The 24,786-nt window shown below is 42.2% G+C and overlaps 2 protein-coding genes across 3 annotated transcripts in view; one reads left to right on the forward strand and one right to left on the reverse strand.

The window, feature by feature from the left end:
- Positions 1 to 280: 280 nt before the first annotated feature.
- LOC117424238 (uncharacterized) lies at positions 281 to 10,456 on the forward strand. Its single transcript, XM_034040414.3, has 14 exons — positions 281 to 417; positions 1,089 to 1,217; positions 1,808 to 1,932; positions 2,304 to 2,394; positions 2,664 to 2,743; positions 3,033 to 3,077; positions 3,535 to 3,578; positions 3,968 to 4,149; positions 4,888 to 4,966; positions 6,778 to 6,864; positions 7,034 to 7,132; positions 7,664 to 9,018; positions 9,281 to 9,360; positions 9,568 to 10,456. Exons 2-14 carry the CDS (start codon positions 1,110 to 1,112, stop codon positions 9,620 to 9,622), a joined length of 2,430 nt encoding a protein of 809 aa, XP_033896305.2. The 5' UTR covers positions 281 to 417; positions 1,089 to 1,109; the 3' UTR covers positions 9,623 to 10,456.
- A 307-nt stretch (positions 10,457 to 10,763) lies between these two features.
- The window catches only part of carmil2 (capping protein regulator and myosin 1 linker 2), a 36,270-nt gene continuing 22,247 nt past the window's right edge, over positions 10,764 to 24,786 (reverse strand). Inside the window, exons 27-40 of one of the 2 annotated variants that reach the window (XM_058992801.1) lie at positions 24,589 to 24,764; positions 22,674 to 22,761; positions 22,230 to 22,355; positions 21,504 to 21,570; positions 20,413 to 20,696; positions 15,613 to 15,710; positions 14,569 to 15,082; positions 14,012 to 14,131; positions 13,628 to 13,664; positions 13,337 to 13,408; positions 12,535 to 12,888; positions 11,955 to 12,062; positions 11,555 to 11,659; positions 10,764 to 10,937 (exon numbers count right to left, since the gene is read on the reverse strand). In XM_058992801.1, coding sequence (XP_058848784.1) covers positions 10,765 to 10,937; positions 11,555 to 11,659; positions 11,955 to 12,062; positions 12,535 to 12,888; positions 13,337 to 13,408; positions 13,628 to 13,664; positions 14,012 to 14,131; positions 14,569 to 15,082; positions 15,613 to 15,710; positions 20,413 to 20,696; positions 21,504 to 21,570; positions 22,230 to 22,355; positions 22,674 to 22,761; positions 24,589 to 24,764 — 2,322 coding nt within the window. In that variant the 3' untranslated portion in view covers position 10,764. Of the gene's footprint in view, positions 10,938 to 11,478; positions 11,660 to 11,954; positions 12,063 to 12,534; positions 12,889 to 13,336; positions 13,409 to 13,627; positions 13,665 to 14,011; positions 14,132 to 14,568; positions 15,083 to 15,612; positions 15,711 to 20,412; positions 20,697 to 21,503; positions 21,571 to 22,229; positions 22,356 to 22,673; positions 22,762 to 24,588; positions 24,765 to 24,786 lie in introns of both variants that reach the window. The other variant, XM_058992800.1, reaches the window with a different exon arrangement.

Here is a 24,786-nt window from a genome sequence, read left to right on the forward strand (position 1 = left end):
ATATATATATATATATATATATATCTTAATTCTTCAGGATCTTAGTATTATTAATACATCTATCACACACAAGTGTTTAACTGAAGATTAACTGTTAAAGTATTAACGAATGCGTAGGAACAAGTTGCAATACCGATTTCTGTTTTTAATAATATAAAAATATCAAACATAATTTGGTACCGCACAACAATCGGGTGGATTTGGAATACCTTAGAATATTTTATCTGCTGATAGCTTTAGACTCAAATGATTTAAGAGAAAGCCGTTTCTCGGAGAGCAGGAACTGAGTTACACTCGGAACCAATATGTATTACAACGTGTTCCTAGGTAGGCGGGGGGGAAAGGGTACACATGAACGGCCAGCGGGAGATGTCGACGAGTAGATTTTGAAAGCGCTGTCAGTTGCCGTGGCGTATTGTAAGTAAACAAACACATTCAGTTAGTGTTGTTACACATACAGTTTGTTTATTAATAAAAACTTTTTTGTAGTTTTGAACGTGTTATTCGTGTTCTACAGGGGCTCTTACAGTGTTGGGTGCGATTCTTTCTTTAATATAACGAGGAAACTGACAATTTGGATGGCCTGACCCAACCTGCCAGTACATTTTAAACCGTGTTTCGTGCACCTCGTTTCAAAAATAAGAAAGTTGGCATCATTTTATTTGTGGGACACAAACATATGCCCCTTGTACCTTAAGGGTCTTGTTGTTGAACGTTTCAACAGATTTACATTTTGCCATACTAATATACCCGCAACAAATGGAGGCTGTGTGGTCCAGTGGTTAAAGAAAAGGGCTTGCAACGAGGAGGTCTCCGGTTCAAATCCCACCTCAGCCACTGACTCATTGTGTGACCCTGAGCAAGTCACTTAACCTCCTTGTGCTCCGTCTTTCGGGTGAGACGTAGTTGTAAGTGACTCTGCAGCTGATGCATAGTTCACACACCCTAGTCTCTGTAAATCGCCTTGGATAAAGGCGCCTGCTAAATAAACAAATAATAATAAATGAGAAAGCACATAATACAACTTTATAAATAATGTCAAGGATTGCATCATATGCACTCATTTGTTAATCAGCATTATTTTTTAGGTTAAGGAGCAGAAAGTGAACATGGCGTTTATCACAAGCTCAGTTGTCTGGCCTTGGATTGTGAAACTCTTAGAAACTTATGGAAATACAGAGGGCAGGCTGAGACCTGTCCAAGCGCAGGTCATTGAGGTAAAGTACAATGTACCTTTGTTACAACCCTGTTCTAAATCGTTTAATTGAACCCTCATGTAGTTTATTATCTCATTGTGCCTGTTAATTCTGCAGTGGAATGGCCCTCCAGGACCGTGATTGGTGGACACCCCTGGTCGGCCAGTGTGCCCTCGGCTCACCGCGCACCAGCGACCCCTGTAGTCTGGCCGGGCGCCTGCGGGCTTGCCTGTAAACTGCCCAGAGCTGCCTTGTCCTCCGACGCTGTAGCTCTGAGTTGGCTGCATGGTGAGTCTGCAGTGTGAAAAGAAGCGGCGGTCGGCTGAGGGCACACACCGGAGGCCTGCATGTGTTCGTCCTTTGCCCTCCTGAGTCAGCGCAGGGGTGGTAGCGGTGAGCTGAGCCTAAAAATAATTGGATGTTCTAAATTGGGAGAAAATGATAAAAAGCAATTGGCGACTACTACATTAAAAAAAAAAAAAAGTAACAGGACATCACTTGCATGTATGTTTGGTCTGTTTCACTGTGCTATCGGTTCCTGCGTTTCTAAGTCCTGAAGCCTGTCGGGGTTGTTTCCTCAGTACCTCTCCCATTGCTTTGCCCCTCTGCAGTTTGGGGACCTGGCTGACTACACGCACGAGGGGAAGGGAGTCGCAGCAGCTCTGGTGAACATCTCCGATTACGAGTTCTACATCCCTGCCGTTATCACACTGCAGGCCAAGCAGCTGCTGGAAGAGTAAGTCAGCTCCTGTGGTGGTTAATCTACTGTATCTTTTGCACTGGAAATGTACAGGGTGATTAGAAAGTAAGTTTACCACATCATCAATGATATGGTGCGTTGTTAAACTTACTTTCTAATCACTCTGTATATATAGATATATAGATGGTCCAAATAGCATCCTTTTGTTTTGAAATTTAATCTACAGTAATATGTTTGAATTTGTTTTTATTATCATCATAATGCAGTCTTCTCTTCAGTACATTGTCCTTTGTGAAGGGTCTACAGGGGAGACATCACATTTGTGGTGGAGAACAGGGTGAATTCCTGTTAAATTGGTTGAATTATTCCCACTGAAATCACCTAATTCGTTTTTTCCCTTTCAACAGAGAGGAAGACCATTATGATTTGAGCAACCTCAAGAACAAAGACATAGTTTTGAGAAATTACAGAGTAGCGTTTCAAGATGCAGCAGAGGAGGTGAGAACCACTTGACGAAGGGGTGTCTAATAAAGGAGGAGAGAGTCCTGGAAAGAAAGAACAGTCCTGACATGAATTCTGCACAGCGTTAAACTGCATGTAACCACCACTTATTCACACGAGTCACAAAGCTCAAATATATCTTGCTGAGAAAAATAGTACCAATGCAGGAATCTACAGCAAGCAAGTTCATTGAGTGTGTGGAGAACTTACTGATTTGTAAGTGAGTGTCCTGGTTGTAGATTAACTTGTTGTCTCCCTTGTTGCAGTGCAAATGTGAATTCTTCATCGTAATCGAGAACTTCCGAATTCTACCAAAAGAAACACAAACTGCCAACGTCTGCAGCTGGTAATAACAGAGCAATTTCAGTATCTCATTAAATCTTATCTTCTTGGATCATGTAATGTCTGGACCACGTAAGATTCATTTTTGCTTTCTCAAGTTTAGTGAATTAACTCATCGAATGAAATGATCTAGCTCCTCATAAAATGTACTAAAATAGGTTTTATTTATGTTTTTTTTTTAAATTCAGGATTCAAAATATTTGAGTATCAATGTTCTGATTTTCTAGTTGCTGTTGTGGTGGTGGATGTATGATATGTATGTAAACCTGTGATTTTATTGTATTTTTTTTCAGTAAAAAGGCACAGTCAGTTCAGCAAAAGATAAGACAATTGTGGCTGTAAGTACAGTGTTTCAAGCTTTAGGTTATATTTCATATACAGACACACCTGAGCTTGTTACCTATACACTGGGGTTAATCAAGCACATTAAAACCTGGAATGGGGGAAACTGCTAAGCAAAAAATCTTATTTCTATCTCTGCATATTCACCAAGTGTTACTTTTAAATCTATGTATGTGTGTTTCATATCATTTTAAATTTCTGATTTATACTGTATATCTGTGTTTACTCATTCATAAACATGACTGAAGAGTTGAAGGTGCAATCTACGATATACATACGAGTGTATCTTTAACATTTTAACCAAGTTAATTCTCTATAGACTGTTGCTTTTCAAAGGAAAGGATCCCAATCATTTGTAAGCCTCAGAAATGACTATGTGATGGTCTTTTTAAAGCCGCCAGTGTTGGAGGTTCCAGAGTGTTATAGCTGTAACAAAGCGCCTCTCTGTTGCAGGTCCCGGGTGAGAAAAGACGACATGAACGACACAGCCTACTCCGGTAAAGAGCTCGATTTTATCAGGTTTTAGAGAGAACTGGGGAGAAAGGCTCCTTCCATGGGATGATGCAGGTTGCTGGTACATATTGCAGCACTGAGCAAAGCATTAGATGAAGCCAGAGCTCCCCAGTTAACACTCCGATACTACAAGTCCTAGAACTTTTACAATTAAGGAAATACGATGTTCCCTTCTTATTGCACAGTTCAATGATTCATTGAGTTTAATATATATACAAAAAAGAAGTGCAAGACAGTTAGTGAAATAGAGGAATTGCTGTATGCTATATTATTTCAAATTGATTAAGTAGTCTTTTTTTTTTTTTCTTCTTTACAATAATACGACTTGTGTTTTGAGACTGCCAAGATGTAACCTTTGTGCTTTCTTGAACAGAGACATCTCTCACTCAGATGATGGATTACATTCAGCAGAGAGAAATCGAGCGGCTCTTTGACATAGCGATGGAGTGCCTGGACCTGGCAGCCCCCGACCCGGAACCCTCCACCTCCAGGGCTGCCCCCCGCATTCCAGGGCTGGGACTCACAGGCTGGAGGGCAGAGCGGAGAGAACACAGGGTAGTCCTCTTCAACCTGTCCATAGGAAACAAAGCAAGCCGCAGTCACCTTCCAATAGAATAGAGCCACAGCACGAGCAGGAATCCAGATTGTTGTGACACTGTGTGTACTGTGCAAAGGTCTAACATACTGGTCTGTAGGGTAAATGATTCTAATCATTTGTTGGCGGGAAGACAAAAACATTAAATTAAACGGGAGATTAGCTGCTAATCTCCTCCGTTTCGTGACACGTAGAGCTTGATTTTAATCTCGTCTTAAAATGTATATACCCGGTTTTTCATGAACATTTCATGGATTGTTTATATATATATATATGCAACAAGAACTGAAGTCTCTACTAAAAAACAAAAGTTCAGAATTCTTTCAGACAGACTACCAGTTTAAACGGCTTACCAAAAAGTTTTTGTAGAGACATTCATATATATATATATATATATATAATTTTTTTTTTGTTTTTTGTAGGTAGTAATATTATTAATAATCTCAACTGGTTTATTAAAGAGCGGCAGTATTTAGTTCCACCACTGATTAGATCAGTAAAATAGACCCTGCAATGTCTTATTTCTTATAAGTAATGAAAACAATTCACAAAATAAGTGCATCTGCATAACTGTGCTGACATTCTCAGAAACTGTGTTAGTTTCATGTAGAGGTTAAAAACTCATTCCACAGGAAAAAAAACAAAACAACATTGATGACACTGGCCTCTCCATTCTTTTTTTTTTTTTTTTTTTTCAGGACAGGAGACCGTTCTCACTCCCCGCTGCCCATCTCATCATCCCTCCTGAGCAGAGAGAAATCCTTGAGAACATCCCAGGTCAGTAAATTGCAAGTCAAGATTCAGACTTTAATGCTGAAATCCATTATACAGTACAAGGGTGTAGGAAAGATGGTTGTTGCTGCACTGGCCCTCAAGATTGGCATGAGAGCAGGGTGTTTGTATTGTACTAAAACATGGTCAGGTATACAGGCACCCTCTTGTTGATCGTGTGACTTGTCTCTATTCACAGTCAATTCATATTTGCATGGTGAGTGTAATTTCCAAAATTGTAATGTGTTTGATTAACATATACGCTTCAGTATCTATACTCTAACTAGTTTATATTAGTTTAGAGATTGTCTTTTATGGCCTATAATACCTGTTTTTGTCATATTTTGTCTGTGATCACAGGCCACAGACTGTCACAGAACAGCAGACCACTGACTGATCCTGTGAAATCTTTTCAAAGATGATAGATTACAAACATTACAATAATGCACAGCAGACATAAGGATTGATAAGATGGCATTATATAAAGCAGATAAGACAACTTCAGCAATGAATATGGAAAAATAAGCGCTGCTTTACTCACCATTACATCAGTGGTACGCATTTTCTGATGCAGTAAAGTTTGGATAGTTGTTTGTAATCCAGAAATACAGGTTTACATTCCAGTATGGTAATGCCATAACAACTATGTACATGTATCCTGATGATGCACACACAATAATTAAAGTATCTATATAATTAAGTGAGTGCCGATATTATGACGGTAGGTTTATGTCAAATAGTAATGTAACTGAAATACTGTAACTTACTTATTTGTTAGGTAAGCAGGGAAATTAAGAAACAGACAACGATTTCCTCTGAGTGGTCGTTCAATAGCAGTTGTTTTGCCCCTGCCTGTGTTGTTTTAGCATCCTAACTTCTTTGTTATCCCTTTGATACTTGACCCCATTTCAATCCACTCTTTTCCACATGATCACTGCAGCTAGTTTTATCTGTTTCCATTACTGTATACTGTACTCAATATACACTTTCGCAACAGCCTTGACTTGACAAGGCGAGTTTGTATTTCTCAAATCTTATTTTCATTACAAAAAAAACCTTGCCGTATATTTGGGCTAATAAGGATATAAAATATATATCTATATCTGTGTGTGTTTATGGTGGTTTCTTATAAAACCTCAATGATATATTTATAAAAAAAATAAAATAAAATTGACATGCACTGAAGGTACCGCATCTGATTTCAACCGGACTTGCTGCTTGCTTCTAAATCCCATGCTATATTCAAGTAAGTTGCCCTCCAGATAAACACTGTCGAGAAAGTGCGCGCCACAAACGACAGAATTCTTTTGGTGAATGGATCTCACGGTGAAGTCCCCTCTTTTGACTCGTACAAACCTCACCCAGGAGTGAATACGGCCCTCTTTTTTTTTTTTTTTTTTTTCCCCCCTCAAAAGGCATGCATCCGATGCCCTGACATGTTGGAGTTCATGCAACCCCCGCACACGCATGTGTTCACCATATTATTTTTTTACTATTATTTTTTTTTAATCTCATAAACTTGTAGGCCAGACACAGGCCCAGAACTGTTTCCCTTTTGATAAGTCACATGTGACGTGGTACAAAAAGGTTATGTTTTTGGTAGGTGTGGTCCGTGACCCATGTTAATCACATTTTAGTGGCCTATAATTATTATTATTTTTTTAAATAATGCTAATATTCTTAATAAACACTTCTGCATGCATTTCAGTGATTAAAAAAAAAAAAAACACCTGTAAGATACACTTTAAGCAGTTAATACTGTGACCTCATATGGGTGTGGTAAACTTCATCCTTCTCTTTTCCCCCCCCCTGTTTAGAATGGAGAGATGATTACGTACCTGCAGTCGATACAGAGGGAGCTTCTGATTCCGAGGAACAGACTGTCCTGTATTTAACCATTTCATGTATGGATTGGGTTTGGCTTGATGGATTCGTAGTAGTGACATAATTAATAGACAATAATTTAATAAGGCTCCAACATAGATTTACCATCATTTTACTGTCCGCTTAGAGTAAATCCTTTCTCTCTCTCTCTCTCTCTCTCTCAATTTTTTTTGTGTTTCTGCTGTGTAGCAGAGTCTGAACCCGAACCAGATGAGCAAACCCATGCTGGGACATCACACGACCCGTGGAGCGAGATTCCATCCATGGACATAAGCTTTTCATCTGCTGGTATGGCTTCGGCTTTCTTATGAGTATAGATGTAGATATCTACAATAGATTAGTTTACTGGTCTGCTGTTTTGAGTGGTATTGAGTGGACTTCTATACAATCCTGTTCAAACATTCAATAAATAAAATAAAACCAACTTCCCACTGGAGGACGCAGTATGTGGTCGTTATCCGATGTGCACAGTCCTGCTTTCTGTTTGGTTGTACAAAATGCTTCCAACGCTACCACACAAATGTATTACGAGATATATGTTTTTTGTGTTCTGTTTGGTCAGTTCATGCTAGTTATAAGATAGACATAGTCATTTATAGTACAAATGCTGAATACAAGTGAATCGTAATGGTCTAAACAAATAACATTTTAAATGTGGTCAGATGGTAACTTTGAAATAGCTCTGCAGTCATTTCTAATGTGCACCTGATGATGAAACTAATACAGCTGGTACAGAGATCTTGTGAAGGTCATGTATTTTTTCATACATCGCTCTACATTAAATAAGTTGCTTCATGAATGTACCCTTTGGTTTCTCAGGGACCCAACCCCCCGCAAGCCCTCCTGAAGCACAGAACAAAGAGGAAGGTGTCCAGGCAGCAGCCCTCCACAGCAGCCCACCAGTAAGCCTCAAACTCCCAACAGCCCTTCCCTGGAGCAACTCCCTTCCCAGTCAGCTGGGGACGCAGCAGGCTGACAACCCCAACAGCACGCTGCAGCTGTTCACAGACAGCAGCTCCTGCACTCGGGAGCCAGCTGAGAAGATGGCAACAGTAGCCTCAGGGCAGCGAGTCTTGGAGCATGAATCAATAAAAGCTAGCATCACCAGTTACCAGAAACACCGGCATGCCAACGTTTCCCCCGTACCCTCCTCTTCCATGCTTCCCAGCGGCAGAGCACAAGCTTCGGGAGGCAGCTTGCCGGGGACAACAGTCATCCCCAGAGACAGGTCTGTGACACCATCTTTGTTCGATCGCTGGAGCCCCACTGTGGCAGCATCCAGCAGCGATGAAGAGGTTGTATTGAGAAGTAAACCAGCCAAGAGAAAGTGCCAGGTCGTGGATTCAGACAGCGAAGAGATCGTCTTTAATACAGACGACGAAGATGTGGTTAGGGCCCCAGAAATCGTCAACCCCAGGAGGAAGCAGGTGCAACCGAAGCCTTGCTTGACGTTTTTGAATGCAGAAAAGGCTGCAAAGAATACTGTTACTGCTGGGAAGGCTGCCAAGAATACTGTTACTGCTGGGAAGGCTACTTTGGGAGAAGTGGCCAAATCCTGTAAAGAGCAAACTGTGACTTACCAGCAAGTTAGCAAAGCCAGCAACAAGAACGGGAACACCTCTGGAGCTGGAGATCTCCAGAAACCTGCTGTGGTAAGCAGAACACTCAAATCTGCAAACAAATCACACAGCACTGCCGGTATGGTTAATTTGGAAGCAGTGGCAAAATCCTGTAAAGAGCAAACTGTGACTAACCAGCAAGTTAGCAAAGCCAGCAACAAGAACGGGAGCGCCTCTGGAGCTGGAGATCTCCATAAACCAGCTGTGGTAAGCAGAACACTCAAATCTGCAAACAAATCACACAGCACTGCTGGGATGGTTAATTTGGAAGCAGTGGCAAAATCCTGTAAAGAGCAAACTGTGACTAACCAGCAAGTTAGCAAAGCCAGCAACAAGAACGGGAGCACCTCTGGAGCTGGAGATCTCCAGAAACCTGCTGTGGTAAGCAGAACACTCAAATCTGCAAACAAATCACACAGCACTGCTGGGATGGTTAATTTGGAAGCAGTGGCAAAATCCTGTAAAGAGCAAACTGTGACTAACCAGCAAGTTAGCAAAGCCAGCAACAAGAACGGGAGCACCTCTGGAACTAGAGATCGCCAGAAAACCGCTATGGTAAGCAGAACACTCAAATCAGCAAACCATTCATACAGCAGACTGTCACTTCTCTGGACACCACTGGTCCGAAACTAAAGACATGAATGTGTGTGATAATAAGCTGCAAATATTCATTGCCCAAAGTACCAAGGTACAGCATAGTATGAATAAAAGAGAAAAAAGCATCCAGTCTAATCTAAAATCACTTATTGTGGGTGCTGTATTAGTGTGACGCAGTACATAATTTAAATTTATACATATACATTTTGTCTACTTCCAGAAACATCGTGACGGGACCTCATTTATGTACGACTATGAGCCTCCATCTGCCGAGCTTGTAAAGCGGATAAACTCACTAAGGTTAGTAAAACATTGGAATATTTTGCACACACAAGCCTAGTGCTTTCCACTGTGCTGAATTACCTCTCCCACGTTCTTTGAGCGCCGACATGTGTAGTGATGCTACGATGTGATCCAGACTGCATCCTGCTGCCTGCAGTGCAATCTCTGACCTTAACCTGGTCTTTTACAGTGATTGTAAAAATGTGCCATTTCTGTTTTTAACAGGGTCCCTGATTCCCTTCTGATTTGGGCCTGGCAATACATCTCCAAACCAGATTGATCACAAGGTGTGATTCCGGTCGCTGTTGGTTGGACTACAAAAGAACAGCCGTGCCTGCGGCTGCTAATCGACTTTATAATAGCTAACCTGTAATAGGTGTTGACTCACGATGCGCTCAAAGAGCTTGATTCTGCTGTACAGAAGATGAATGCACTGCAGCACAAAGGCTTTATTAGGGTCAGTTTTACACAAAGGGGGCATTCCTTTTGTGGGCCTCCACAGCAAGTCAGAAAGCTAACAACAAACCATTGCCAAACCAGTCAGAGCTCACTGATTTGCACTAGGACCCATTTAACAAATCTGTTTTTACCATGTGCTTCCTGTGGTGTGTAAGAGTATAACTTGCAAACCACATTTATTTTGGTTAAATGTTTTCCAGCCCTAAAATACTGTAACACCTGAAGTATCAGTTTTTGTCAGATGCTGGGAACAGCATGTTAGCAGGGGCATGTTTCCGTTGATTTGATGTAAAATTGTGGTATGTTGTATGGGCACTGCAGTTTCCTACACGGACATCTGAGAGCTGCTATTTGTTGTAACCTCCTTGGGTGTGATTTCATAACTTCAGTTTTGCTTTTTGTATTTAACTGTCTTAAAGCGCTATCTGTGTGAGTTCGGGTGTGCACTCTAAGCAAAGGTTGACGTGACAATAAGGAGTCAGTACGAGAGAGAACTAAAAACAGGAAACGATTTAGTTTAGACATCATTCTTTCTTGGGTGGGGTTTATTGTGCAATAACTGGTGTGTTAGATTTCACATATAAAGCTCCTACAAGGTCTGATTTTAAAACGTAAAGGTTTTTACTTGTTTAATAAAGATCTCCATAGTCCTCCACCTTGATTAAAACTGCCAGATCTTTACACCGGACGTGACTAGATTTGAATCCCATCCAAAGGGCATCTCCAACTGCATAGGGCTTCCTGGTTGGGCACGCTATTGTGCCTGTGTACATGTCTGTTGTGGTCTCCCCAGTACAACACATCTTAATATATATATATATATATATATATATATATATATATATATATATATATATATATTTTTTTTTAAATATGATAAAAGGATTTTTTTTTCCTTTTTTTTTTTATACATAATCTGGAGCGTGCAAAGGGAAATGTTAGAAAATAGAATTTCGTTGGGGTTCAGTTTATGTTTTTTAATGTAACGGGTGGCTCAGTTCTTTGGTCTCGAAGTGTTTGTTGTGCAGTCTGTGGAACCTGCTGATCTTTCGTTGGGGGTTGCAGCTCCTCGCTCGATCCTGCCCGCTTCTCTCTGGTCGCTGGTCTCGTTCTGGTCTCGTCTGTCTTCCTGTCGCCTGTTTGGGAGAAGCAACAGCAGGTATTCACTTGGGTGAAAAGAACCAATGGAGACAATTCCAGACCTGTGACTATAAGCATGACATCACTGCAATTGTGTATTCGTTGTCCATTTCAAATGAAAAGCACATTTTATGCCTGTTGAAGATCGCTGACCATGAGACTTCGCTATTTGTGGTTAATTTATGATCTCATTTGAAATAAGCAGTGCGTTTGCAGAGACAGGCTGGCTTTCATACTTGATGGCATTAGTAACAGAACTGTCAACCCTGAGCTCATAATCAAGACATGAAAATATGCGCACTGTCCTTGAAGGCATGCTTTGCTCTCTTTCTGAATTGTAATGCATTCAAAGTGAGTTATTGACAGTATCTGTGCAGAAAGCATTTATTGGCTGAAAATGTACTGTGTTGATCTAGAAAGTACAATCCCAAATGGCACATAAACTGACAAGCTGTCACCCTCTCTTGCTATACGCAATAAATAGTTAAACCCCTATTCATTAGGATAGTTTGGTTCGATTTATAAGTCAGTTTGTACTTGCGGGAGTCTGCTGTCACTTTACGGATAGTCTCTATATGAACGGATGAGATGGGAGGGTAACTGCCTGACTCGCCTTCCATTTCTTCTGGCTGGGATTCACTGAACGGGGGGAGTTCTGCTCGATTCGTCCTCTTCCGTACTGGGGATCTCTGAAGCCTGGATAGGGCTGCCTTCAGGTCTGTGGGGGGAAACCGATGATGCTAAACAGAGGAGCGTTCAAGGGGAATAATTCCTACCAGTTATGAGCTGCTGCTCCTCCCCTTTAAACTGTTATCGTCATGCCAAAATTGAAGGGTGTTGTGGAAAAAGCTCAGATTCACCGAAATTTACAGTAGCTTAAAAATACCATCAAAAACTATTTTCCAGAGAGACCATTTTATTTGGTTGTTAAAATGAAGCAATTGTTTTAAAAGTTTTTGATGTTTTTTTTGTGGGCGCCTCATTTTTGAAGCACAAGTGACAGGCACCCTCACCTTCCGGCTCCAGCAGGCTGCTCTGATCCCTGAGCTGTTCCTCGTGGACGGAGACGGCTCTTCGGTTGTGGATCGGTTTTATTCGAGGCCGGGGTACCGGGAGATTGTCTGTGGAGTTAGGAGCAACACTTTATTACCAGCAGCACTTCAGAACCGTTCCGCTAATATGTAGACAAAAATACTTTAAACGATTTCAACCATTTCAAGAGAGGCAGGGGGTGGGGGAAGAGTACAAAATACATCTGTTATGGTATTAGACTATCTTGTGTGCACTTTGGGTGCTGAAGAGACCTGCTGTCGCCACTGCTGTTACACACTCAAGGTTGTTATGAGAAGACACTTTCATACCGTTAAAAGACCAGGTCAGTTATACATATTCACTATAATGGGTGGATTTCTAACTTACCCCTATTGTGTTGAACATGCTTCTTTATTTAAGTTATGCATTCCAGTTAATGGAACGTGTAATATTTTTAATAAATGTAAAAATATGAAACAGGTACAATTACAGAAAGGTAAACATTTGCTAAACTAAATAGTCATGCCTGAGCAGGGGTGCAATGAAAGCACTGTGGTGTACCTTCACTTGGCGTCGGCATTGCTGGCTCGGTCGTTTTCTTCTGCTCCCCCAGACTGGTCCCTCTTCGCGGAGAAGGGGTGGGAGTGTCCTTCTTGCACCGGGAGAGGCTGTCTGCCTCCTGCGCGGCCCCCGCCGTGCTGCTCTCAGGGTGGGCTTGCTCTGGACAGGCCACTGGCGTTCTTGGAGAGGAGAGGGACTCTGAGCTTTTGTCCTTGTGGTCGGGGACGGGGGGCTTTCCCACGATCTTGTGGAATGCAGGGCTGGCGTGCTCTCGGCTGCTCTTCTTTGCAGTGCTTGTAGAGTCTGCTTCTGGGGCCTCGGCTGCAATACTTGGTCGGCCGGGTCGCCTAATATCTGAGGAACGAGGAGGGGGTGGGGGGGGGCGACTTAAAAAACTTTTATACATACATACATATGCTTCTACACCGAAACAGATTCTCACTGCACTAAAATGCAAACCATGTGCCAGGCTCAAGTTTCCCATATAATCATCATGTACATTAAAATATTCTTGGGTTCTTGTGTGTCAACAGTTCTGCATGACAGTGTTCTGGACTTTTGAACATGTTTGATATTGAGCCAGTGTTATCCTGATATGATAAACTTGTACCGTATGTTAAAATTAAAATAAAGTGTTCACATCTTTCTGTCTGATCTGTACTTCTCGTACTGCATCTAATCTTTAATCAGTCTGTCTAACAATACATGTATCCTCAATCCATCTGCTCTACCATGATCTAATCAATGTCATTGAAATCCATCTGCCCATCCGTGTGTGTGTGCCTCTCACCATTAGGCTTACCTGATGAGGTGGACATGGTGCGAGGCTTCATAAATTGGGGAGGCGGCTGGGGTTTACTGTCCACTATGGTTCCTAGAAAAGACGAGACAGTAGTCAGCTTTCCTCATACACACTGGGATGCAGGTTTGGGACATTATGAGCAATCTAGACAATGCAACTTTTTGTATATTTGCATTCACTTTTTTTACTTAAAGAATAAGGCCATTCCATTTTTTACATTTGGATACAAATGGGGAGTAATTGCTCAAATAAATGTGAAGGTGAATCATTTTGAAATAGCGTGAGTCTTACCTTCAGAGTCCGCCTTTCTCAGTTCTCCTTCTTTATTCTGTAGGGGGTCAATGTGTTAATAGCTGAACAAAGACACATCAAAGTATAACACAAAAAAACTTGTGACAATGTTGTTCTTTTCAATGCTAACACGTAAACTAGAACTGCAACAATCTAGCAGATAGTTGCATCAGATGGAAATTACATTGAATTAAGATTAGCTATACTGTTTAATTCTTGTTTTTTACTTTATCATATAAGATACAGTATAGGGTGCTGTACGATACAGATTTCTGCTCTGGCTATCGGCTTGCATTGAACAGCACCCGACATACTGCATTTCTATCTAGATTTAAACATTTACAAACACGCTCACTATATGACCCATGGATCTTCTTGCCTTACCTCGTTTTTCTTGGGGTCCGATGAAAGTACCTTTGTAACCCCGATCCGGTGCAGCATGACATGGACCTTCTGCTCGAAGGTTTGAGCTCCCTCAGCAGCGGCTTTGTCAGAGAAATGTTTCTGAAACAGAAAGCAGGACGACACATCAGCACAGGAAACACCTGAGCCATTTCTAATCATGGGTCCCAGTGCCTACTGGCAAACACATTCACATAGCACATCATTCATACAGCATGCAGTAAAATAAAAACACACACACAGATTAGACATGTATTAGCAAAATTCTGCTAAAAATAGCTGCTATAATACAAAATATCTAACTACAGTTACTGCTCAGAACAGCAGTACAGAACAGAAAGGTCAACTCTAAAGGCTGGTTCTTACTTCAATTGTGTGACTGTCACCAAGGTCGATTTCTAGCCTCTGTAGACTTGAATGTTTTGCAACTCTAGCTGGTCATGTCACACGACCGTCTCTCAGTATGAACCAGTCTTAAAATGACCAACTCCATGTAGTTCTATTATAACAACAACCACCCTCCTAGGTAGCCACCATACCTTGCCATGGTTCCCGGGCAGATTTTCGTCCTCGTTGACCCCAGGAAGGAGGATGAGAGACTGTGACTTCCCTTCCCTCAGGGAGCGGCGGGACGGCTTGAGCTTCCTGTCTGCATCGGGGGTCTTGCTCTTCTCCCTGTCGCTGTCCAGCGTCTTGCTCCTCTCTCTGTCGACGGGGCCGGGGGGCTGTGCTGCTGGAGAGTCTGTCACCGATGACCCTGCTGACACTGTCACGGATGCCGCTGCTGCCGCCTTGCCGGCGCTCTCGTCTGCCCTCTCTGCGGCCCGCGCTGCCTCTCTCAGCGGGCGGATCAGGTCCGCAATCGAAGTCTTTTTGAGCCTCAGCCCCACTGAGGGGCTGCTTTCGGGACCCCCCTCGCCCTTCGCCCCCCGTGCCGATCTGGGTTTCTTGAACGCAAAGAAATCCCCAAATTTCTTCTTGATGGTCTTGGAACTGGAGGGTGGGGAAGCAGAGCAGGTGGGCTCCCGAGCTTTTGCAGGTTGCTGGCTTTTTCTAAAAGGAAGCAGGAAGGAATGTACCAGCGGAAAGGTGGCAGCGTCTCTCAAAACCATCACAACCACAACTGTGTGATTCCAGTAGGGTCAATCTTTAACATGATACTAACATTATATGTGTGTAGGTCACCCCCACCCCACCACGCATGGAAAAAAATCAGGTTGACAGAAATCAAATTGGGCGTTGAGACACATTCTCACCACATGCTACATGAGTTACACAGCTCTTGATCTGCATGCATGCAACACCTAACCTCGAACCCTTTTATCTATTAGGAGGTGGTTTATGTTCATGTGTATTGAGCTGGAATAACAGTTGGGCTGGGTTACATTGACACCAGCATGCAGTGAGACCCTCGTGGGCAGAGTGGAAACGCACAGCAGGGCAGCTTGCAAAGGAATCTCATCAGCACACAAGCTCATGAACCGGAGCACTGGATACAGCATCTCCCGTGCAGTGAACTCTGGACAGTACTCTTCAGGAGCGCTTCATTCGATAGAACGTAATAGAAAAGAGTATCTACTCACAGGGGATCTTCTGGTAGCAGCTTCTTTGTGAAGAACTCCTCTACTCCCTCATCCACGTTACCAATGTTATCTTCATTTTCGCACGCAACTGCCTGCACCTGTGAGAACAAACAATAAATAAATAACGTGAACCGCTCCTGCTACCTCTTAAAAACCCAGGATCCACAGCAGATATAGACACCTAATGCTGGACTGTTACCTGAGACAAGGTAGTCCGAAGATTAGCACCAGTAACAGACTCTGAAACCAGCTGAATGTCATTCATTGGTACGTTTTTTCAGTGACGGGCCACACATTCTGTAGTAATTATTACTGAGCAATGATTAGTAAACTACTGGGCAGTTAAAGGGTTGTATAGTCTAAAACAGGTACTAGAAGTCATTTATATGTCATTAACTACATAGTGATTATACATTCCACATATTTAAGTCCATGTCATTGTAATCACATGGTTACGGCTGCTACTAGATATAGCTGCACTGAAGTTACCGAATAATTACTTAGTAATTACTACAAGTTAGCCTGAAACCGTTCCCACGGTATGGGAACAAGAACAAAACCTTTGGAGTTTTTCCCTAAAAATCTTACGCTTCACCCATTTGTGTGTTATTGCAAGGATACTGCATATGGCACACTTGTATGGCTTAATGCTATACTTCATCAATTTTTCCCTACAATTGGGGGCTCGTCTCGGTGGTGAAGTCTGAATACGATTAACCTTTGAATACTTGTCTGTCTTGGGTTACTGCAAATACACTAGTGTTACAGCAGGATGGAAAAGCCTGTGGAATGACAGAATCGCATGCTTCTGTGCTTCCCTTGCTCTCGGTTGTCCTGTATTTCAGAACAGCAGCTCCATCACTCTGGTTTCAGTTCTCTAGATCTCCTTGACTGTTAGCTCTTCAAAACCATTGCGACAATCAATTCATTCCAGAGGAGTTTGCGGTGAGGTTTCAGGAACTCTGGCATGTGCTCTACACCCACAGCTTGTCAAATGAACTGCTCTGAAAGCACACTCACACATCAGTATGCCAGACATTATGAGCTCTTGGGAATGCCTTTTTTCTGCACACATGTAAGGATTAGCTTATATAAATACCGGTATTATATTATGTATGTACTGTATGCGTATCACATTGACCTCAATTTTGACGTGGAGAATAACATGCATGTTCATTTGTCCCTGTCTTGGGTTACAGCAAGCATTAATACACTTACACAGGTGTAAGGTTTAGAAATGAAGGGAAACATGGAATCAACTACTTTGTTATGCTATAAGGATGAGACCAGGCCATGTTTCAAATTTTAACAACATTTACCATTTATTGGTTCTAAATACCCACATTCTGTTCTACATTGAACTTTCTTGTTTCGAATCAATACGTGCCACTACTATTAACAGAGATAGGTAATTGATCAAATTACCTCCCTGGAGAGAGCCCTCAGACCGAGTCACAGATGATCCTGGAGGTATTGGAAGTCTCTCTGTCTTTATGCCTGGTATTTATACTCTTGTAGACTCTGAACATATGTGACTAGAGTTGGTTTCTGTTATCTTGCTAATAAATGAGTTATTCAGCTGTTACTCCATCCAGGTGCAACCCAGCACTAACTTTATTTCTTAAAGGGCAGCAGTGTGGAGTAGTGGTTAGGGCTCTGGACTCTTGACCGGAGGGTCATGGGTTCAATCCCCGGTGGGGACACTGCTGCTGTACCCTTGAGCAAGGTACTTTACCTAGATTGCTCCAGTAAAAAACCCAACTGTATAAATGGGTAATTGTATGTAAAATAATGTGATATCTTGTAAGTCGTCCTGGATAAGGGCGTCTGCTAAGAAAAGAAATTATTTATTTTTATTATTATTATTTAGCAGACACCCTTATCCAGGGCGACTTACAATTGTTACAAGATTTCACATTATTTTTACATACAATCACCCATTTATACAGCTGGGTTTTTACTGGAGCAATCTAGGTAAAGTACCTTGCTAAAGGGTACAGCAGCAGTGTCCTCCACCTGGGATTGAACCCACGACCCTCCGTTCAAGAGTCCAGAGCTCTAACCACTACTCCACACTGCTGCCCACTAACTACTCTCTTTTACAAGGTTACTGTGGTTAACTGTTTGCCATATTTCTCCATCCCCATACATTTCCTGCACATGTTTTATCACTTCAATCTTTTAAACCGTAAGTTACCTTAGCGACTCTGCTTATGCCAAAATCATCTCCAGCAAACTGGTTTAACATTACCAACACGTTTTCTGTCCTATGATTACCAATACATTTCCACTCTGCACCGGGAGGTCCTCCAAGTGTGAATTGCAAAGAAGAGTCGTGGTGTAGGTGGAGATTTGCGCGATGTAAACAACTTATATAAATGTACTGCGGTTGAAGTGGCCTTTCTGCAAGGCATGCGATACTATGCACACGAGGTGGGCAATGTGCTTTTGAATACACGTGTCACATTAATATACCCCGGTTGCATTTCAGTTAATTCATTTCTTTTCAATGGGACTCTATTCAGCATTCCTCCGTGGGAGGCGAGGAGTGGTGCCTCTGCTGCTCCTTTTCAACAGGACGCTGGCTCTTTAAACAAACCCATTGTCTCCTAGCCTATAAATAACCAGAGGAGGGGCTGAAAGCCAGGAACATTAATCGAAGCCAAGACCTGATACCTCCCGCGCAAGAGTGGCACTCGCTGTAGTAGCCAGGGCAGGCCACGCTGGCACGCTCCCCCCAAGTTCAGCAGGACTGAACCCAACTTGCCGGGAGAAGAGAAACGCAAAAGCACCCGTTTATCACAGATTGTTTTTTTTAAGGTTGTGCCACAAGGCATTAGCCAATAAGTTATTCTACTCGAGTTTCTTGCAGTTATACCTTCGAATTTACGATCGAGTGTTGATGAAAGTTACAGGCGACAGATTTGAATCATTTGAACACCTTACATATTAATCAATGACTTTAATATAATTCCTATATTTTAGCATCTAGTGGACAGGCTAGTCTAACAATGTAGAGCACATTGACAGTGATGGTAAGGTCCAGACAGAGGACCGGTTTGCAACAAGCTAATAGATGCATAGTAGCACCGAACACTGAGATCCATGTTAGACAATTCTAGTTCCAGGTAAATATTACTGGAGAAAACATATTTTAGCATCAAAAATTCCTGAGTTATCCTGTAGACTAAACTTCTCTGAAGGAACCAGCAAGCCGTATTCACTGAGAAACAGTTACTCCTGTCTCAGACCCTGTGCCACATAAAATCAATACTGTCCCAGCAGCCCCTGCTGGCTCTACAGTCTCTAACAGTATTCATCAGTGTTACTCATTTGTTGTCCAAACCCTGTACATCAACATCAATGCTGATAAATGTACTGGAGGTGTATACAGAGAACGTGACACGTAGGGATTGGATCAGTGTGTTCAGATGATGGATATGCAGTAGTGTATATATTATATACACTACTGAATATATTATTTCCAGTTGTGTTTTGACTTCAGATAATCCTTTCTCCCATCCTCCTCTGCTCTGCTCTCCTCTCCTCTCCCCTCCTTTTCCCAAAGTAACATCTTCCCACAGTGATCAATTCCAATCCCCCAGATTTACAAGCTCCTGCCCAGGGAACAGAAGATCATGGGCCAGTCATTTTCCAGGGAACCAATTCTTGGGAATGGTGCTGCTTTTGCTTCTTTGCTCTGTTTTCTCCCCGTCTGATTGTGATGATTAATATGCAATTCCCTGCAGCACACAGACATCTGCTATCTGAAACCTGTTTTTCCTCTCTGCTCCAGCTGCTGCCTGCACCTCTCTCGCTCTACAGACACAAAGCTAGAGAGAGAGAGAGCTGGCGCAGTGAAAGGAGGAGGGTCCTGATCCAACAGCCCCCTTCTTCTGATCAGCGATTGTAAACAACAGGGATGTGTTATACTAATTAACCCTGATTCCCCAGGAATTGACTGTTTTTCTATTTGCCGCGATTATAAAGCCTCCTGATAAGAGGATGACCCGTACTACAAAATACATGAAGTAATCAAGACAATATGTCTCTGTATCTGTCCGTGCTGACATAGAGAGAGAGAAACAGAGACAGAGAAAGAGGATCATACTGGAGGTCAGAATAGCTCATTGGAATTCTAAAAACAAAATCGGAATCTTAAACACGAGAGCAATACAACATAAAGGACACTTCCATCTGCATGGTATGGGAGCAGAGATCTCGGAATAATATATACACAGGGTTTCGACCAAAGCAAGGAACCTATGCAATTTAAACATACACCCGCATACACAAACACCCACGTCCACACACAGACCCAAACCCTTGCTTTTCAGCTCAGATAAATCCGAGAGGGTTTTGCTTTCTAGGGCTCTATTCCTGCCTTCATATATAAACATTAATAATTAAGATGCACCAATGCTTCCAGCACAAGCAGCAGCAGCAGCAGCATACCATGGCTGCTGTAATCCCAGCAATGCAATTCCCATGTAAAAAAATAAAGAAATAAAACACAATTGAAACATCTCAGCAATGCCCTATATAATCCTTCCATTGCAGCCAGACTGGATAGCAAAAAAAATGCAGAACGCATGCAAATCCAATGGACAATGTTAACATTATTAGATAAACACAATACATTCCTGTCGCACATACATGCATAGCCGACACACAGAGATACATACACATATATCCATGCATGCATACAGTGATGCTCTTGCAAATCCCCATTATCCTCCTCATCCCCATTCTCGGCAGCTGATGAAACCTGAGAATGAAAAGAATCCGTATTGGTCTTACATTGGGCTTGCTGGGGGGCTGTTTGTTCCTGCGGTTGGGTCTGGGCCTAGCGCGGGTGTAATGCTTCAGTCTCTGTCCTTCAATGGGCAGGTCCATAAGGGGCTGAGGAGATGCAGGCTCTGAGCTGGGAGGCAGACTGTTGCTAAGAGCAGCAGCGGCAGCAGCATCCTCTGTGGAGGCAGGGCGGGACTTCACCAGGGCCTTGCTGCTGATTGACAGCCCTGCCTGGCTGGCTCCAGCCTCGGAATCCTCCTGCTGTGATTCTGAATCCAGCTCCACTAGACCTGGAGGGGAGAGGAGGGGGCTGGTGACTCAGTAGTCAGTATGCAGTGACCAGAAGGAAGGTTGGAGCTCACTGGCCTAAATTCGCATTAACGCTCCATTGAACCACTCTGTGTATTACATTACTAGGTATGTGCGTTTTAGTAGGTAAGGGCTGTTTTACAGTATTTTCTGCACACGTACAGTAGGAGTATATGTTTATGTATTTCATATTCAATGCACATAAGATAAACCACCACATTCCTAACAGGTATGTAATATGTATGATTGATTGTTGTGAGCAGTGTCATTACTGTGATTTGCTGTAAGCTGCTCCTTTTTTTATTTTCTAGTAAATGATTAAATAACCCCGGCATTCTCCACATTTTGGCGCCCTGGTTCATGACGGATTGCTGCACACCGATGTGAGGATTTTCGCATGAAGAAGAAGAAAAAAAATACCAGAAAGGAATAAAATGATTATCAATTTAGGAGAGAACTCAGAACAATAAACACCCTGCCCTTTTCCAGAAAGAGACCGGTTTCTTGCTGGTTTCACTTCAAAACAAAGCCCAGATCGAATCACAAAATAATAAATAATAACAAGCAAAACAAAATAATAATAATAATAATAATAATAATAATAATAATAATAATAATAATAATAATAATTGGATATAATTGTGTATCCAAACTCCAAAAACTAGGATTTCAGGATCACTGGTTTGCTCCAATTAAAGGAGTGTTTTACTTCTAGATCATTTTTCCTTCTGTCGTGGAGATGCTAGAAAGGGAAGGGAAGGCAAGGCACCAAGCGTAAGAGAACTTACTTTTCATGGAGGGGGCGGGCCGAATGCTCCTAGCGTGCAGTGTGTGCCTCCGAATAACTGGAACATACTGGCAGAGAAAACGAACAAACATGAGCCACGCTCCGAGGAAACACAGCAATGCTTCCAGTGGACGGGCTAGCCCATGCTAGCGGATGCACAGTACAGCTGTTCATTTCTAGCATAAAACGGAAACTCTTCATATGAAGTGTCTTTAATTACTGTGCATTTACATATTAGTTACTTAGTAAATACATGTGTACTCACACATAATTGCAATGTTATTATGCAGAGTTACAATGGGCTTAATGTGTACATCTTTTTTGCACAATTGTATCAGAAAAGGGTTAGCGTTAGTTTGGTCAGGGTCAGTTAGAGTTAGAGCATGCAAAAAACACACATTAAGTACATTGTAACTATGCATAATAACATGGTAATGATGTGTAAGTACACATGTATTTACTAAATAACTCCTATGTAAATACACAGTAATTAGAGACACATGTAAAGTGTTGCTCATGATATGTACTGCTGAAACCTGAATCTCCCACCAATACTATATAGAAAGTTTGGTACACCAAAGTTGGGTATTTTTCTTTTTAATGTATTTTCTTTTCAATAGTTTTTGAGCAGGGGTTTATACATTGCAAAACAAGTGAAAACAAAAGGCTGGTGAAACTGAACCCTTGTTCGTCCCGTCCCGGCACTGAATTGAAGCCCTGTCCTCACCTCATCGGTTGGGAACTCCATTTCGGCCAGCTCAAACAGAGCTTTATTTTTCCTCAGAGGTTTCTCTTCTGTCTTCGGAGTCACGATTTGCGGCAGGGTCTTGGTGTGCTCCAGCACATGCTGCGCCTGGAAGCGTTCAGAATGATCCAGCTGTGAGTTACTGAGGCAAGACGACCGGACCAGCGTTCAACTGCTCCATGTGCCAAAGTGCCAGTTTAAAGAACATGCCACATTTCAATGAAGTGCAATTCCCACCCCTGCTTAATAAAGATACGAGAATAGAATCTCCTTTATCTTCTGTGTTAAATCACTAACCAGCGACACTGTTCCTGTCAAGATTTAATACTTTTCCTTCTGCAATAATGTTAAGCCAAAATACCAGCTAAAACAAACAAACAAACAAACAAACACAGACACATGCAACGGTAGCGTATTAGTACTCACCAGTTTCCGCTGGGAATTTGATAAGTCCTGTAGAATCTCGTCAATAATGCTTTCAGCAAGAGTGACAGTATGGGACAGTTTGAGTTCACTGGAAAGTAACAAAAAAAATGAGAAAAGTAAATTGTTACCTTCTACCAGCAATCACTGCAGCTTTATAGAAATATCTGCATGAATTCACCACCTCGCTGAACTACAGAATTACTGATGGATCAATATACATGCATGATAAACATACATACAGGCCAACCTACCTGCTTATTGAATCTTAATTGAATGTCTGTGCATTTAATAGAATAGCTCTTCAAAGCACAGTCATAAAGCCACAACCAAGCATCTGCATGTAGAGATTTTGTTTCTATTCCTCTCTCAGTACAGTGTGTTTCTATTCCTCTCTCAGTACAGTGTGTTTCTATTCCTCTCTCAGTACAGTGTGTTTCTATTCCTCTCAGTACAGTGTGTTTCCATTCCTCTCTCAGTACAGTGTGTTTCTATTCCTCTCAGTACAGTGTGTTTCTATTCCTCTCTCAGTACAGTGTGTTTCTATTCCTCTCAGTACAGTGTGTTTCTATTCCTCTCTCAGTACAGTGTGTTTCCATTCCTCTCAGTACAGTGTGTTTCTATTCCTCTCTCAGTACAGTGTGTTTCCATTCCTCTCAGTACAGTGTGTTTCTATTCCTCTCTCAGTACAGTGTGTTTCTATTCCTCTCTCAGTACAGTGTGTCTCTATTCCTCTCTCAGTACAGTGTGTTTCTATTCCTCTCTCAGTACAGTGTGTTTCTATTCCTCTCTCAGTACAGTGTGTTTCCATTCCTCTCAGTACAGTGTGTTTCTATTCCTCTCTCAGTACAGTGTGTTTCTATTCCTCTCTCAGTACAGTGTGTTTCTATTCCTCTCAGTACAGTGTGTTTCTATTCCTCTCTCAGTACAGTGTGTTTCTATTCCTCTCAGTACAGTGTGTTTCTATTCCTCTCTCAGTACAGTGTGTTTCTATTCCTCTCAGTACAGTGTGTTTCTATTCCTCTCTCAGTACAGTGTGTTTCTATTCCTCTCTCAGTACAGTGTGTTTCTATTCCTCTCTCAGTACAGTGTGTTTCTATTCCTCTCTCAGTACAGTGTGTTTCTATTCCTCTCTCAGTACAGTGTGTTTCTATTCCTCTCTCAGTACAGTGTGTCTCTATTCCTCTCTCAGTACAGTGTGTTTCTATTCCTCTCTCAGTACAGTGTGTTTCTATTCCTCTCAGTACAGTGTGTTTCTATTCCTCTCTCAGTACAGTGTGTTTCCATTCCTCTCTCAGTACAGTGTGTTTCTATTCCTCTCTCAGTACAGTGTGTTTCTATTCCTCTCTCAGTACAGTGTGTTTCTATTCCTCTCTCAGTACAGTGTGTTTCTATTCCTCTCAGTACAGTGTGTTTCTATTCCTCTCTCAGTACAGTGTGTTTCCATTCCTCTCTCAGTACAGTGTGTTTCTATTCCTCTCTCAGTACAGTGTGTTTCTATTCCTCTCTCAGTACAGTGTTTCTATTCCTCTCTCAGTACAGTGTGTTTCCATTCCTCTCAGTACAGTGTGTTTCTATTCCTCTCTCAGTACAGTGTGTTTCTATTCCTCTCTCAGTACAGTGTGTTTCTATTCCTCTCTCAGTACAGTGTGTTTCTATTCCTCTCTCAGTACAGTGTGTTTCTATTCCTCTCAGTACAGTGTGTTTCCATTCCTCTCTCAGTACAGTGTGTTTCTATTCCTCTCTCAGTACAGTGTGTTTCTATTCCTCTCTCAGTACAGTGTGTTTCTATTCCTCTCTCAGTACAGTGTGTTTCTATTCCTCTCTCAGTACAGTGTGATTCTATTCCTCTCTCAGTACAGTGTGTTTCTATTCCTCTCTCAGTACAGTGTGTTTCTATTCCTCTCTCAGTACAGACCTCAGTTTGTTCACAATGTCCTCCCCGGCTTGCTGGATGAGTGCCTCTCGCACAAAGTCCTCAGACTGGACCGTCCTACTGGAAGCAGAGCCGGTCAGCTGGTCTCGAACCTTCGTCCGCTGGATGACCTTTGGGCAAAGCCTCTGGACAGTGTCCAGCATGGAGTGCACCAGGAGCTGGGAGGCAGGCAAATGCAGA

Source organism: Acipenser ruthenus, chromosome 19 (assembly GCF_902713425.1).
Source record: "Acipenser ruthenus chromosome 19, fAciRut3.2 maternal haplotype, whole genome shotgun sequence".
In the NCBI taxonomy this organism is placed as follows: domain Eukaryota; kingdom Metazoa; phylum Chordata; class Actinopteri; order Acipenseriformes; family Acipenseridae; genus Acipenser; species Acipenser ruthenus.

What these genes read in the sequence shown, in the direction of transcription:
- LOC117424238 (XM_034040414.3), top strand. Translation starts at nt 1,110, where the DNA reads ATGGCGTTTATCACAAGCTCAGTTGTCTGGCCTTGGATTGTGAAACTC. An exon ending in TTCAAGATGCAGCAGAGGAG is followed by an intron (nt 2,395 to 2,663) that starts GTGAGAACCACT and finishes CCCTTGTTGCAG; the next exon opens with TGCAAATGTGAATTCTTCAT. An exon ending in AAGATAAGACAATTGTGGCT is followed by an intron (nt 3,078 to 3,534) that starts GTAAGTACAGTG and finishes TCTCTGTTGCAG; the next exon opens with GTCCCGGGTGAGAAAAGACG.